Source organism: Topomyia yanbarensis, chromosome 3, assembly GCF_030247195.1.
Source record: "Topomyia yanbarensis strain Yona2022 chromosome 3, ASM3024719v1, whole genome shotgun sequence".
Classification (NCBI taxonomy): domain Eukaryota; kingdom Metazoa; phylum Arthropoda; class Insecta; order Diptera; family Culicidae; genus Topomyia; species Topomyia yanbarensis.
In genome coordinates, this window is record NC_080672.1 from 365,655,079 (window position 1) to 365,667,118 (window position 12,040).

At 36.7% G+C, this 12,040-nt stretch overlaps 1 protein-coding gene across 5 annotated transcripts in view; it reads left to right on the top strand.

The window, feature by feature from the left end:
* The window catches only part of LOC131693017 (uncharacterized), a 546,650-nt gene that overhangs the window by 496,188 nt on the left and 38,422 nt on the right, over positions 1–12,040 (top strand). For 4 of the 5 annotated variants that reach the window (XM_058980473.1, XM_058980474.1, XM_058980469.1 and 1 more), the window contains one exon: positions 8,327–8,356. The exons of the other annotated variant lie outside the window; for it this stretch is intronic. In XM_058980473.1, coding sequence (XP_058836456.1) covers positions 8,327–8,356 — 30 coding nt within the window. The remainder of the gene's footprint in view (positions 1–8,326; positions 8,357–12,040) is intronic. 5 annotated transcript variants of the gene reach the window in all.

Sequence of the window (12,040 nt, forward strand, 5' to 3'; positions counted from 1 at the left end):
CAACATTTTTTTGTAGGATTTGTCATTTTTAGACTATAGCCATTTGAAAAAAAATTGGTAAAAAAAGTTTGAACCCTTTTCAAAAGACAGTCTAGATTATTTTTGGAAAAACGAAGTATGCAAAGTGGCTTTTTGTGACAAAGTCTTTATGTACAGTAAGTTTCATTAAAATCTGAGAGGGTGCTGCCAACTCTGAATACGATTTTGCGCGAAATTCGTCAATTCGATTAAATGTGTCATGTTGTTTTGTTCATTCGCCGCATCTTTCGGGTTAGAACAAATAAAGGTCAAGGAAAAGAAAAAAGCGAGTTGACACGTATTGAAAAGATAGAAAAGCCAAAATTCAAATTACAAAAACTATAGAACCATAGAAAATTATAGAATCATACAGTGCTATCGTGAATTGCTGGTTTTTGAACTACAGAGAAAATTATCTTCTGAAATTCGTGAACAATGAATTAAGAATTTTGGAACAGTCACTTCATGAGATCCAGTTTTTCTCCCGTAACTGTGTAACAGTTTAATTTACTACTTTATATGTTTGTTTGTCAATTTCAATCATGGTTCCTGCTGTAAATAAATCTAATTCCTTTTATGATATCTGTGAATTGGTTCACAAGTTTTAGAACTTCAATCATAATTCTGATTTTCTATTTAATTCATTCATTAAGGAATAACGTTTGCATTCCAATCGCCATCGGGATTTTGTGATAATAAATAAGTTCACAATATCCAAATGGTGAATTCTGTTTATGCTTCGTGAACTCGTTCATTATTCATCATATATTGATCGCGACTCAGTGTGTGTGCCGTGAATAAAATCTCGAATGTGGATATCCAACATAATTTATATTTTCATGATCCTGATTTTAGTGCAAACAACTCTACCCATGCTTTTTTACAGTTAGTTAATTTGGGACAGTTCAATGTGATAGCTTGACAGAGCCGGGGAGTTTTTTTAACTTCGTTTATTTGACACGGCTCATAGCGGTAGCTTAACGGAGCCAGGGATCTTTCATGCGTATACAATATGTAAAAAATAAAAATAAAAACAAATATTATTGATTATCCGTTGGATCTCGTGCGCGCAACTTTTTTTGCGAGCGGAGACCTTCTTTCGCGGCTCGCCTAGTGCGCCATGGAGATCATTTAATTCTCTCCTGTTCTTTACATCAAGGTCATCATCGATAAAAGTGTCTTGGTGCTCGCGATCAGATGTTCGTTCCTGCTTCTTGCACTTACGGGTGATTAATGTATCTCCGTTGTCATTGTTATTATCTTCTTCACCGATGTTGCTTACAGTGGTTTTTGGAGTGCTGGATGCTGCTATTGGACTGAACAGCTGCCACAAATTTGGCTAAGGTTTGTGGTTCAGGTATTGGTATTGAACACTTTGCTGTGTATGCGTGTATGCCGTATGGCAATCGATAGATATGCATTCTCCTCTGTATCTTCCGCGCAAGGTTGTCCGTGGTGCGCTGTCTGATTACAATACTTGCACGTAGGAGTTTGTCCCTCATGGGTGCATAATGTAGTTTGATTAATAGTAGCTTCGTGGGTTTTGAGTTTTATAGTCAAGTGGGAGGGGATAGGCCTTTCGATCCGCATCCTCACCACAAGAACACTGTTAGGTGTACCTGAGAAGAAATTTCTCCACGTATCAGGTGTAACGGATTCTAGTTCTCCGTATTGCGACATGTATTCTGCAATTAGATCAGGAGGGTTACGTGGTGATAGATAGTCTTTTTCTATATACACGGGAATCTTAATTCCAACTTTATCACTTTTAGCGACGTACTTGAAGTAGTTCTGCAAAACGAAACGTTCGGCTTGGGCTAACGTGTTGAATGATACGAGTACTACATTACGAAGATGATAATACTGGAGATACACAGCCTCCTTAAGCTCAACCTACATCTTCACCTTCAGCAGGTATTCCACGTCACGAAAACTCAATCGTATTGAACAGAATTTAAAGTCAATGACCGCTGTGTTGGGTCGGAGCAGTGTTTTTTCGTCAACTCTACTAATGATGAAAATAATAAATTAAACGCTTCCTTTGTTCACGAGACAATGCACACTAGATCGAGAGGTTGCTAGTTGTCGTTCACTTGGTTCGATTGTACGTCTGACTTGGGTAGAAGTAGAAAGTAGACCTTTCAAATAAAACCTTTTTTATACAAATCATTTATTCGATACGGCTCAATGCGTTAGCTTAATTGAACCTTAGTTTATTTTATAAGTTCAAAAGATGGAAAATAAAATTAAATAAACGAATAAAAAGTGAGTAGATTATTGCGATAGCTTGAAACTTGCGTAACTTTTTCATACATGACCGAAATTAACTCAAATTTGCTCAGTTTCTCTTTAGAATGTATTGTTTATTTCCTCTAAGTTCAGCAGTTGTCAGTCAAATTTCGGTCGAGATGGAAGAAAATCAGCAAACCGTTCGCGAAAGAATTTATTTCACCCTCATGCGAAAACCTGGGTTGTCGCCTCGAGCCTTAGGAAAACTGATTGATATACATCATTTCATCGTATCAAAATTTCAACTAAGGTTGCTGGAACGGATGATAGTGGACCACAAGTCAGGACCTGGACAAAAACTAGAAACAACGCAAAAAAAACGACAGACCATTGATTGCTCATTTCAAGTAGAATCCGAATATTTCGACACGGGTCTTAGCCAGAAAACTAGATATTTCGCGAAGTTTCGTCTAGTAGGCCAAGAAAAGAATCCTGATTTGGTTTCATTTCGATAACTACAGCCGATTTACCAATCAACCTAAATTGACGCAATATTTGACGACTCATTCTTTATTAGTGGCTGTCCTACAAACTACGCGACTTCCCGTTTTTATTGGAGACCTTCTTGCGCTGTTTTCGGATACGTCACCATATCGTCACCGTGATTGCTACGATCCGATGTTCTTAATTGCTTACTTACCCTTGCTGGTTACGATTGCGAACCCGTCGAATTTCACAAATGCTCTCTCGTGTATGATACATGATGTTGATTTTGAGGTACTGGATGCGCCTTTTTCTGTAATTATGCCCTGAGTGAGTTTTTTCTTAGCGGTGTCTGAACATGGTTTTCTGTGATATGATGTCGAGTATAAAATTGGTCCTTAAGTAATAAATTGTCCTTTAAATCTGTAAATAGTTCTTTGTTTAATGGTACCGCATTGTGTTTCGTTTTCCTGGGTTACGTAGGAAGGAGTACAATCCAGAATAACTTCATTGAAAACAACAACTTGCTAGCATATTTTAATAAAAAATACTATTACAATTTCAAATTAAAAGGATCAAATTCATCGCAGAAATGTATTGTTTATATAACCCTGCAAATGTAAAAGTAATAGCTACATTTCAATATCGCAATATCGTATTATCGCAGAAGAAAACAAATCTTCGAAAGAACTTTTCAGAACGATTTTTTAAATAACATAAACGTAATTGGAAAGTAAGTCTGAAATCAAAAATCATGTTTTTACTATGTTTACATAGTAAGATCACCTACACTCTGATTTAATAGGCCCTACGCACCCACAAATCATCAAAAGTTGTTCCATAGACATTTCTTAACATGTTTTAACAGCTGAACATAGGTCTAACCGCAATAGAAAATTTGTTAACTGGATTTTTATATAGAAAAGTATATCAAAACCAGGGAAAATTAGTAGCATTTTTGTCTTTCTCATATAAAGAAAGGCTATGCAATCACTCCAAAAATCGATTTTCCAACCGAGGCCAGGAGGGCCGAGTGTCATATCCCTCGATTCAGTTCGTCGAGATCGCAAAATGTCTGTGTGTGTATGTATGTGTGAGTGTGTCAAATAATGTCACTTAATTTTCTCAGAGATGGCTGAACCGATTTTCACAAACTCAAATGAACGGTGTAACACTCCCATAAGACGCTATTGAATTTTTAGTTGATCGGACTTTCGGTTCCGGAGTTACGGGCTGAAGAGTGCACAGCAAATTCCCATCCCAGGCACAAATCTCCGATCAACATGGGGAACGTGCCATTTGAGCCAGACGCTACTGATTCCTGAATACCTCAAAGGTTTAAATTCTATTAAAATGAAAATAAAATTTCTTCGATTCGCAGGCCTAGATAATTGGATTATTGTCCACTATCGATAATTCCGGAAGTCCCGGGTTCCGGGCATATTTAAAATCTAAAGACACTTCGGTGATGACTGAACCAATTTTCACTAACCTAGTCCCAAATGGATGGTATAATATGAAGTTCGGTGTTGAACCATCCATCTGCTCCTCCGACTCTTACCTCTCAACCCCCCTTCCCCTTCTCTCACCCCCCCCCCCTCAGACCAACCTCCCTCCTACATTCCCTTCATCCACCCCGTATACTAACGTAATTTAAATGATTCCCGACGCATCCTACCCCTCCCACTAATTATATCCCTTCCCTTCTCCACCATGAAGTTAACACGAAGACAACATTGAATTCACGCTGATTAAGCTATATAAATATTATATTTTTGTTTGAAGTATATATATACTATATGTATGCTTATCAAGTGTGAAGAATGTAATAGACATTTCCACAATGTTATATTGAACGTAATGAGGCATTAAATCATAGTTTAGATAAATGAGAAAGGCATAATTGCACCACTAGGTGGATTAAAACAGGTTTTTTTTCTTGGTTTTGATATTATTTTCTATACAAAAATCCAGTTAACAAATTTTCTGTTGCGATTAGAACTATGTTTACCTATTAAAACATGTTAAAATATGTCCAAGGAACAATGTCTGTTGTTTTGTTGGAGGCCAAAACTTTTTAAAAATCAGAATAAATGAAATTACTATGGAAACATAGCAAAAATACGAGTTTTAATTGCAGACACCTCTAAATCATGTCCAAATTAGGTCATTTTTGGCAAAAGTTTTTAAATTCACACCTAGAACAAAAATCTGAGCTGACCCATCTATATTTCAAAACTTTTTCAAAATGTGGAGAGGTCTAATAAACATGCAATCTATCGGGTTTCAAAACTTTTCATTTTATTCTTTTGTTTCTAAGAAAACAATTCACTTTTTATTTTTCTTCTGTATTCCCAGGATGTTCCGGGAAATTTCTCATTTATTTCCCGAATCCTGGGAAGTTGAAAACCATTGGGAAATGGAAGCTCTAGCAAGTATTTAAGGGGTTATATATGTTGAGATGATGATGATGATGGTCCCACCTCATACCCCCACAAAGGTGTGAGCTGAACGAGTTATCTAGAAGATAATTAATATTTTAAATCATGACAAGACCAGTTAACAAAAAAACGGACTGGTTCAATTTACAGACATAGCCTTTCCTTCAAAAGAACGTAACCAGATATATTTCGAATATTCCATCAACAACCAGGGTCCATCAAGAAAATTTCCATTCCGGGAAGATACTTGATAGAATCGGGAATTGAACCCAATAGCTTCCATTTCTGATAATTCTCTGTAAGACTCCTCCCGCCTGACCAAGACATCGATACTACCACCTGCTAAGGTGAGAAGTGACGAGCCTAGTGGCAGTGCAGAGTCTAATCGAGTTATATCATCCACATCAGGCTCCTTTATTGAAAGTTGCGTACCACTAACCCAAGGCAATCCAGGGATGTTCCTTTCCGGGAATACCCTGGATTGATCAGGAATTGAACCCGATATCTTGTTTTATCAGAAGAAGTCACCAAGCCCCCTACTCAACGGACCAACTCCGTTATTGCCGCTATGGCAGCAATAACCGAGATTAACTCAATTGTCGAGCAAAGCCAGCAAATCAACTCCATCATCAAATCAGACCCTGATCACAACAAAAGTCTAAAAGCTTCGATTCAACCCGATGAGCTCTTAGTACTGGTCACCATGTTCGATTTCAAGTTAGTCTCTATCTGCTTATCGCGCGCGTGGCTCAGACTTCTGTAGACATCTCATTATTTTTAAAAACTATAATAAACAATTAACAAAAATCCATCATCATCATAGCGAATATAATAACTTAGTGTGACTAAATGCAAATAATAGAAGAGAAAAAAATACAATCTTCGTGGTATTACATAGTTATTCAAATAACTCCAAAATATAAAAATTCAAAAAATCTGTCTGCAAAACAGATTTTACGTGTGAAATACATAGTGTTTTGAACTCCGCTAATGTTGCCGCACGTTTAATATGTCTAGGCATCGAATTGAAAAAACTTATTCCTTTGTACAACAAGGAGTTCTGTGATCTACTAAATAAAAAGTTAGGTGTTCTTGCATCAGACGCGTTTCTAGTGTTGTACCTATGCACATCACTTCCTCTTTCAATTCGATCACACAAATATCGAGGCAGCATTCCATTAATAATTTTAAAAATGAAGAGATGCCGAAAAAAAAGGGACAGTTTAAATTTTTATAAAGGTATGTAGTCATATTTTTATGAAATACATGTTATACGTCTAACGTAGTACAATGTCCAATTTGCAAAATCCACTTGAGAACATGAAAAAATATCAATAATTTTCAAAGCTATAGTAATTTCCGCAAAACCCGTATATTTCAAAGAGATTTGCCGTGACTACGATTCCAGTCCAACAGCTCAACTGAAACCAATAAATTAAAAAAAAAGTCATAAGTACCTGTGGTGCCCTTGGACGATTGATTAAAAAATAATTATCTTCTTTTTCGAAAAGGGGACGATTTTTCCAAAAAAAATCACTATTTTCACCTGATCAAAATTATTAAAGAATTCATAACATTAATATGAAAATTTTGACGAAAAATGGAATCGTTCAAGGACACGGCAGTTAAAATACGAACAAGCCAAAAAAAGTTTTGAAATCGGTTGATAACTTATTCGGCAATCGTAGTCACCGCAAAGACGTTTTTGGAAAATATTATTTCGAGACAATCGCGTTTGAAGTTTCAACTATAAGCCACATCTCCATAAGGGAGCAAGATGAAATCTCCATAAGGGAGCAAGATGAAAAATGCTATAACTTTGCGTCGACTGCTCCGATCTCTATAAAAATTTGAGATAACATTCTTAAGAACCTTCAACTTTACGATAGAAGAAAAAAATTCGATTTTTTGATCGACCTCAACATATGTAACACCTTGACAAAATGGAACCAAAATAGGCCTTAATAATCCCGATACTGCAACCTTAATGGCAACACATATTTAGTTCCTTATTATCGTTTCATCAGATTCTCTATGCAGTGATAGGTTAAAAACTAATTCGCAAAAAAGGAACAGTGAGTTGGTTTCGAAAAAAAACGATTACCCTCACTGTCTTTCACTCCGTAGTCGTAAATACTACGCAGTTAAAATCTCAGTTTTACTCAACCACGAACATTTTCTAGGAAAAAAAGCGTTCTGAAAATGCAAAAATCTCCGCAGCAAATCGTTTTCGATTTACAACAAGTTGTGCTCGTTAGTAGCGGGAAAACGTGCAGGCATTTGATATCTACTCGCAGCAGAACCGTCGGTCTGGTGAAGGAGATCAATGCCAACTTACAGGTACGGAACATCTTAAAATGTTCTGAATTTTATCAGTTGTAAGTTTTACAGCAGCAAACGAAAACATTCGCAAAATGTTACAATTTACCATGCTACCAGCTTCACCACTATTTCACCTAAGTACACTGTCACTTTGACAATGTACTTTTCCAGTAGCCTGAAACGAGTCCTCGAGAAAGCGTCAGAACATATCGTATTAATATGTATATTTGTATTTGACTAAAGCATGGTTACAAACTTCCTTTATTAAGAGGATGTTTACAAGCGAATCTATCCTGACTCGATTTCAAAACTGATATCAGCAGTAGTTAGCTCAATCCTGACTAACTGCAATTTTGCCCCGAGCAGCCAGTTCGATCAACCTGTGTAGAGCATCGAACCTCAATCAGTAACCGTTTCTATACTGGAAATGCTCTGTGATGTGGTTAAGCAAACAGTACGATGCCAGTAGCGTTCCCCTCTGCAACTGTTGATTATCCTTCTCCACATACTACCGTCCATGTAGATGAAGCTGATTTTCAGAGTTTGATGGGACGATTCGGAAAAGAGAGAAGCACTGAACTAGAAACTAATTTTAGATTTAACCCCATTCGATTTAAATGGTGTAGATAGTCTTGCCTTTATCCCTTTTTCCATAAATAGCAATTGCTCAGCTGTAAAATGTAGATAAAGCTGAAACCCGTACCAAACGAATAGCTAATTAAAACAACTATCTTTCGTTATTACCCACACAATGTATCATTCGTTTATTTCTTCCATATCTTCAACCGTAATATCAAACCTTACGATAACAACCGAATAAAAACACATAACAGGACAGTACGAATCCCAAGTGGAAATCGACGGTAAATTCCATTAGCTGTGTTTATAGATGTATCCTCTTGCACCCCCCATCTTCCACACTGTTCAATTTTCTAGTAATGTATTACATAGTCGTTATTCTTCTGTACGCTATTCGAATTCGGAAAAGTAGTTCTTAATAATGACAAAAAGCCTGCAATTTCCACTAACGGTGTTTTTCCACTTAGGATAATCCCCCCTATTAGAGAAGCCCAATCAATAATCACCAAGCACCTCCATTATAGAAATGTTACTTCATTTTCTTTTCAATCTCAAAATAGCGAAATTAATGATAGTCATAGACAGTAGTATAAAAAATGATCTTTTTTCGATTCCCCGACTTTTGCCTGCTTCGCTTTAACACTTCTATTTCGAGTGATCTCCTCGAAAGTACCACTTGAAACTACATCAATAAATCCACTTGCCACTATCGATTGGTATTCACCATGAAGAACTGACTATATAAATCCCTGCAGCAGGCAAAACGGAATGAAAATGCATGGATCGTTCATTTGGCAATAGGATAAAGTGCGTATTTCGATGGTGGTTTTGTAGGATTTTGCCACCGCATGAAATACGACCAACAATGGTATTAATGAGAAATATCGGTAGCCTCTCTGAAAATTAATTAAACATTCCAAGAGTTACTGGGATCAACCTTCGTTCCCTCCTGCGGCCACTCGTTCCGACAATGAATGGTACACAATATCACAAGCGACCCTGGCACAATTGCACAATCCAACCGAGACCGGGCATAATCAAATTTCATCCAGCGGAAAAACTGGTACGGTGGAAATGTGTAATCCATCCTTGCACACAGAGAGTCAATAGAAAACGGTAGATAGAACGTGCAAATCCGAACGGATAATGGTATTATGTTTTGGGTAGGTAAATAGGAACTTTTGCCGAAGCGTTCAGGTGCGGATCCGTAGGTTTCATAAATAATTCATTTATTGAATAAATTTCTGTCTCGATTTCCATTTTTTTGCAGCATTTAACAATAAATCAGTAAATATGATAACTGTACATTCAATCGTAACACAATCACCTGTATTTACAACACCATGAAAAATAAGGAGCTGTTGAATTTGGAAATATTTTTCTCTGAACGTAAATTTATTGCCGTTTGCGTTAAATCTATTTGTAGTCATGCTATGATTGCAACAAGTTCCATTGAATCAATTTTCGTTACTTATTTCTGACAAATAACACCTAACAGACGAAAGCTACAAAATAGGAATATGGATTCATATCCAGCAATAAATTGTGAGCTGGAATTACACTACATACTAGACGTCCGCCATAATCGAAATAATGTGCTCTTCTTATTTTTTCAACTCCATTTTTTAATTTTTTCATTTTTCCGTCTTTCCGTTTTTCCGTCTATCCGTCTTTCCATCTTTCCGTCTTTCCGTTTTTCCGTTTTTCCGTTTTTCCGTCTATCCGTCTTTCCATCTTTCCGTCTTTCCGTTTTTCCGTTTTTCCGTCTTTCCGCCTTTCCGTCTTTCCGTCTTTCCGTCTTTCCGTTTTTCCGTTTTTCCGTTTTTCCGTCTTTCCGTCTTTCCGTTTTTCCGTCGTTCCGTCTTTCCGTCTTTCCGTCTTTCCGTTTTTCCGTCTATCCGTCTTTCCGTCTTTCCGTCTTTCCGTTTTTCCGTCTTTCCGTCTTTCCGTCTTTCCGTCTTTCCGTTTTTCCGTTTTTCCGTCTTTCCGTCGTTCCGTCTTTCCGTCTTTCCGTCTTTCCGTCTTTCCGTCTTTCCGTCTTTCCGTCTTTCCGTCTTTCCGTCTTTCCGTCTTTCCGTCTTTCCGTCTTTCCGTCTTTCCGTCTTTCCGTTTTTCCGTTTTTCCGTCTTTCCATCTTTCCGTCTTTCCGTCTTTCCGTCTTTCCGTTTTTCCGTTTTTCCGTCTTTCCGTCGTTCCGTCTTTCCGTCTTTCCGTCTTTCCGTCTTTCCGTCTTTCCGTCTTTCCGTCTTTCCGTCTTTCCGTCTTTCCGTCTTTCCGTCTTTCCGTCTTTCCGTCTTTCCGTTTTTCCGTTTTTCCGTCTTTCCATCTTTCCGTCTTTCCGTCTTTCCGTTTTTCCGTTTTTCCGTCTTTCCGTCGTTCCGTCTTTCCGTCTTTCCGTCTTTCCGTCTTTCCGTCTTTCCGTCTTTCCGTCTTTCCGTCTTTCCGTCTTTCCGTCTTTCCGTCTTTCCGTCTTTCCGTCTTTCCGTCTTTCCGTCTTTCCGTCTTTCCGTCTTTCCGTCTTTCCGTCTTTCCGTCTTTCCGTCTTTCCGTCTTTCCGTCTTTCCGTCTTTCCGTCTTTCCGTCTTTCCGTCTTTCCGTCTTTCCGTCTTTCCGTCTTTCCGTCTTTCCGTCTTTCCGTCTTTCCGTTTTTCCGTCTTTCCGTCTTTCCGTCTATCCGTCTATCCGTCTATCCGTCTTTCCGTCTTTCCGTCTATCCGTCTTTCCGTCTTTCCGTCTTTTTATGTTTTATTTTTATGTCTTTTTGGCTTTCCATTTTTCTTCTTTCGTCTTTCCCTCCTTCGTATTTGGTCCCTTCACAAAAACAAGAAACAGGAAACTGGAAACAGGAAACTGGAAACAGGAAACTGGAAACAGGAAACAGGAAACAGGAAAAAAAGAAACAAGAAATAGAAGACACGAAAAACAAATAAAACAGGAAAGGAAAAAGTAAACCGTAAACAGAAAACAAAAAAACAGAAAAAAAGAAAAGCAGAAGAACAGAAAAACTGAAAAACAGAAAAGCAGAAAAGCAGAAAAACAGAAAAACGGAAAAACAGAAAAACAGCAAAACAGAAAAACAGAAAAACAGAAAAACAGAAAAACAGAAAAACAGAAAAACAGAAGAACAGAAAAACAGAAAAACAGAAAAACAGAAAAACAGAAAAACAAAAAAACAGAAAAACAGAAAAACAGAAAAACAGAAAAACAGATAAACAGAAAAACAAAAAAAACAAAAAGACAGAAAAACAGAAAAATAAAAAACAAAAACAGAAAAACAGAGAAGCAAAAAAGAGAAATAAAAAACAGTTAAACAAAAAACAGAAAAAAACTGCACAACAAATAAAACAGAAGAACAGCAAAACGAAAAACAGAAAAGCGAAAGCAGAAGAAGAAAATACAAAACAACAAAAGAACAGAAACAAAGAAAAGTAAACAAAACAGGAAAACATGAAAACAGAAAGTGGAAAACATAAAAACAAAAAGTGGAAAACAAAAACGAGAATGAAAACGAAAATGAAAACGAAAACGAAAACGAAAAAACGAAAAAACGAAAAAACGAAAAAACGAAAAAACGAAAAAACGAAAAAACGAAAAAACGAAAAAACGAAAAAACGAAAAAACGAAAAAACGAAAAAACGAAAAAACGAAAAAACGAAAAAACGAAAAAACGAAAAAACGAAAAAACGAAAAAACGAAAAAACGAAAAAACGAAAAAACGAAAAAACGAAAAAACGAAAAAACGAAAAAACGAAAAAACGAAAAAACGAAAAAACGAAAAAACGAAAAAACAAAAAAACGAAAAAACGAAAAAACGAAAAAACGAAAAAACGAAAAAACGAAAAAACGAAAAAACGAAAAAACGAAAAAACGAAAAAACGAAAAAACGAAAAAACGAAAAAACGAAAAAACGAAAAAACGAAAAAACGAAAAAACGAAAAAACGAAAAAACGAAAAAACGAAAAAACGAA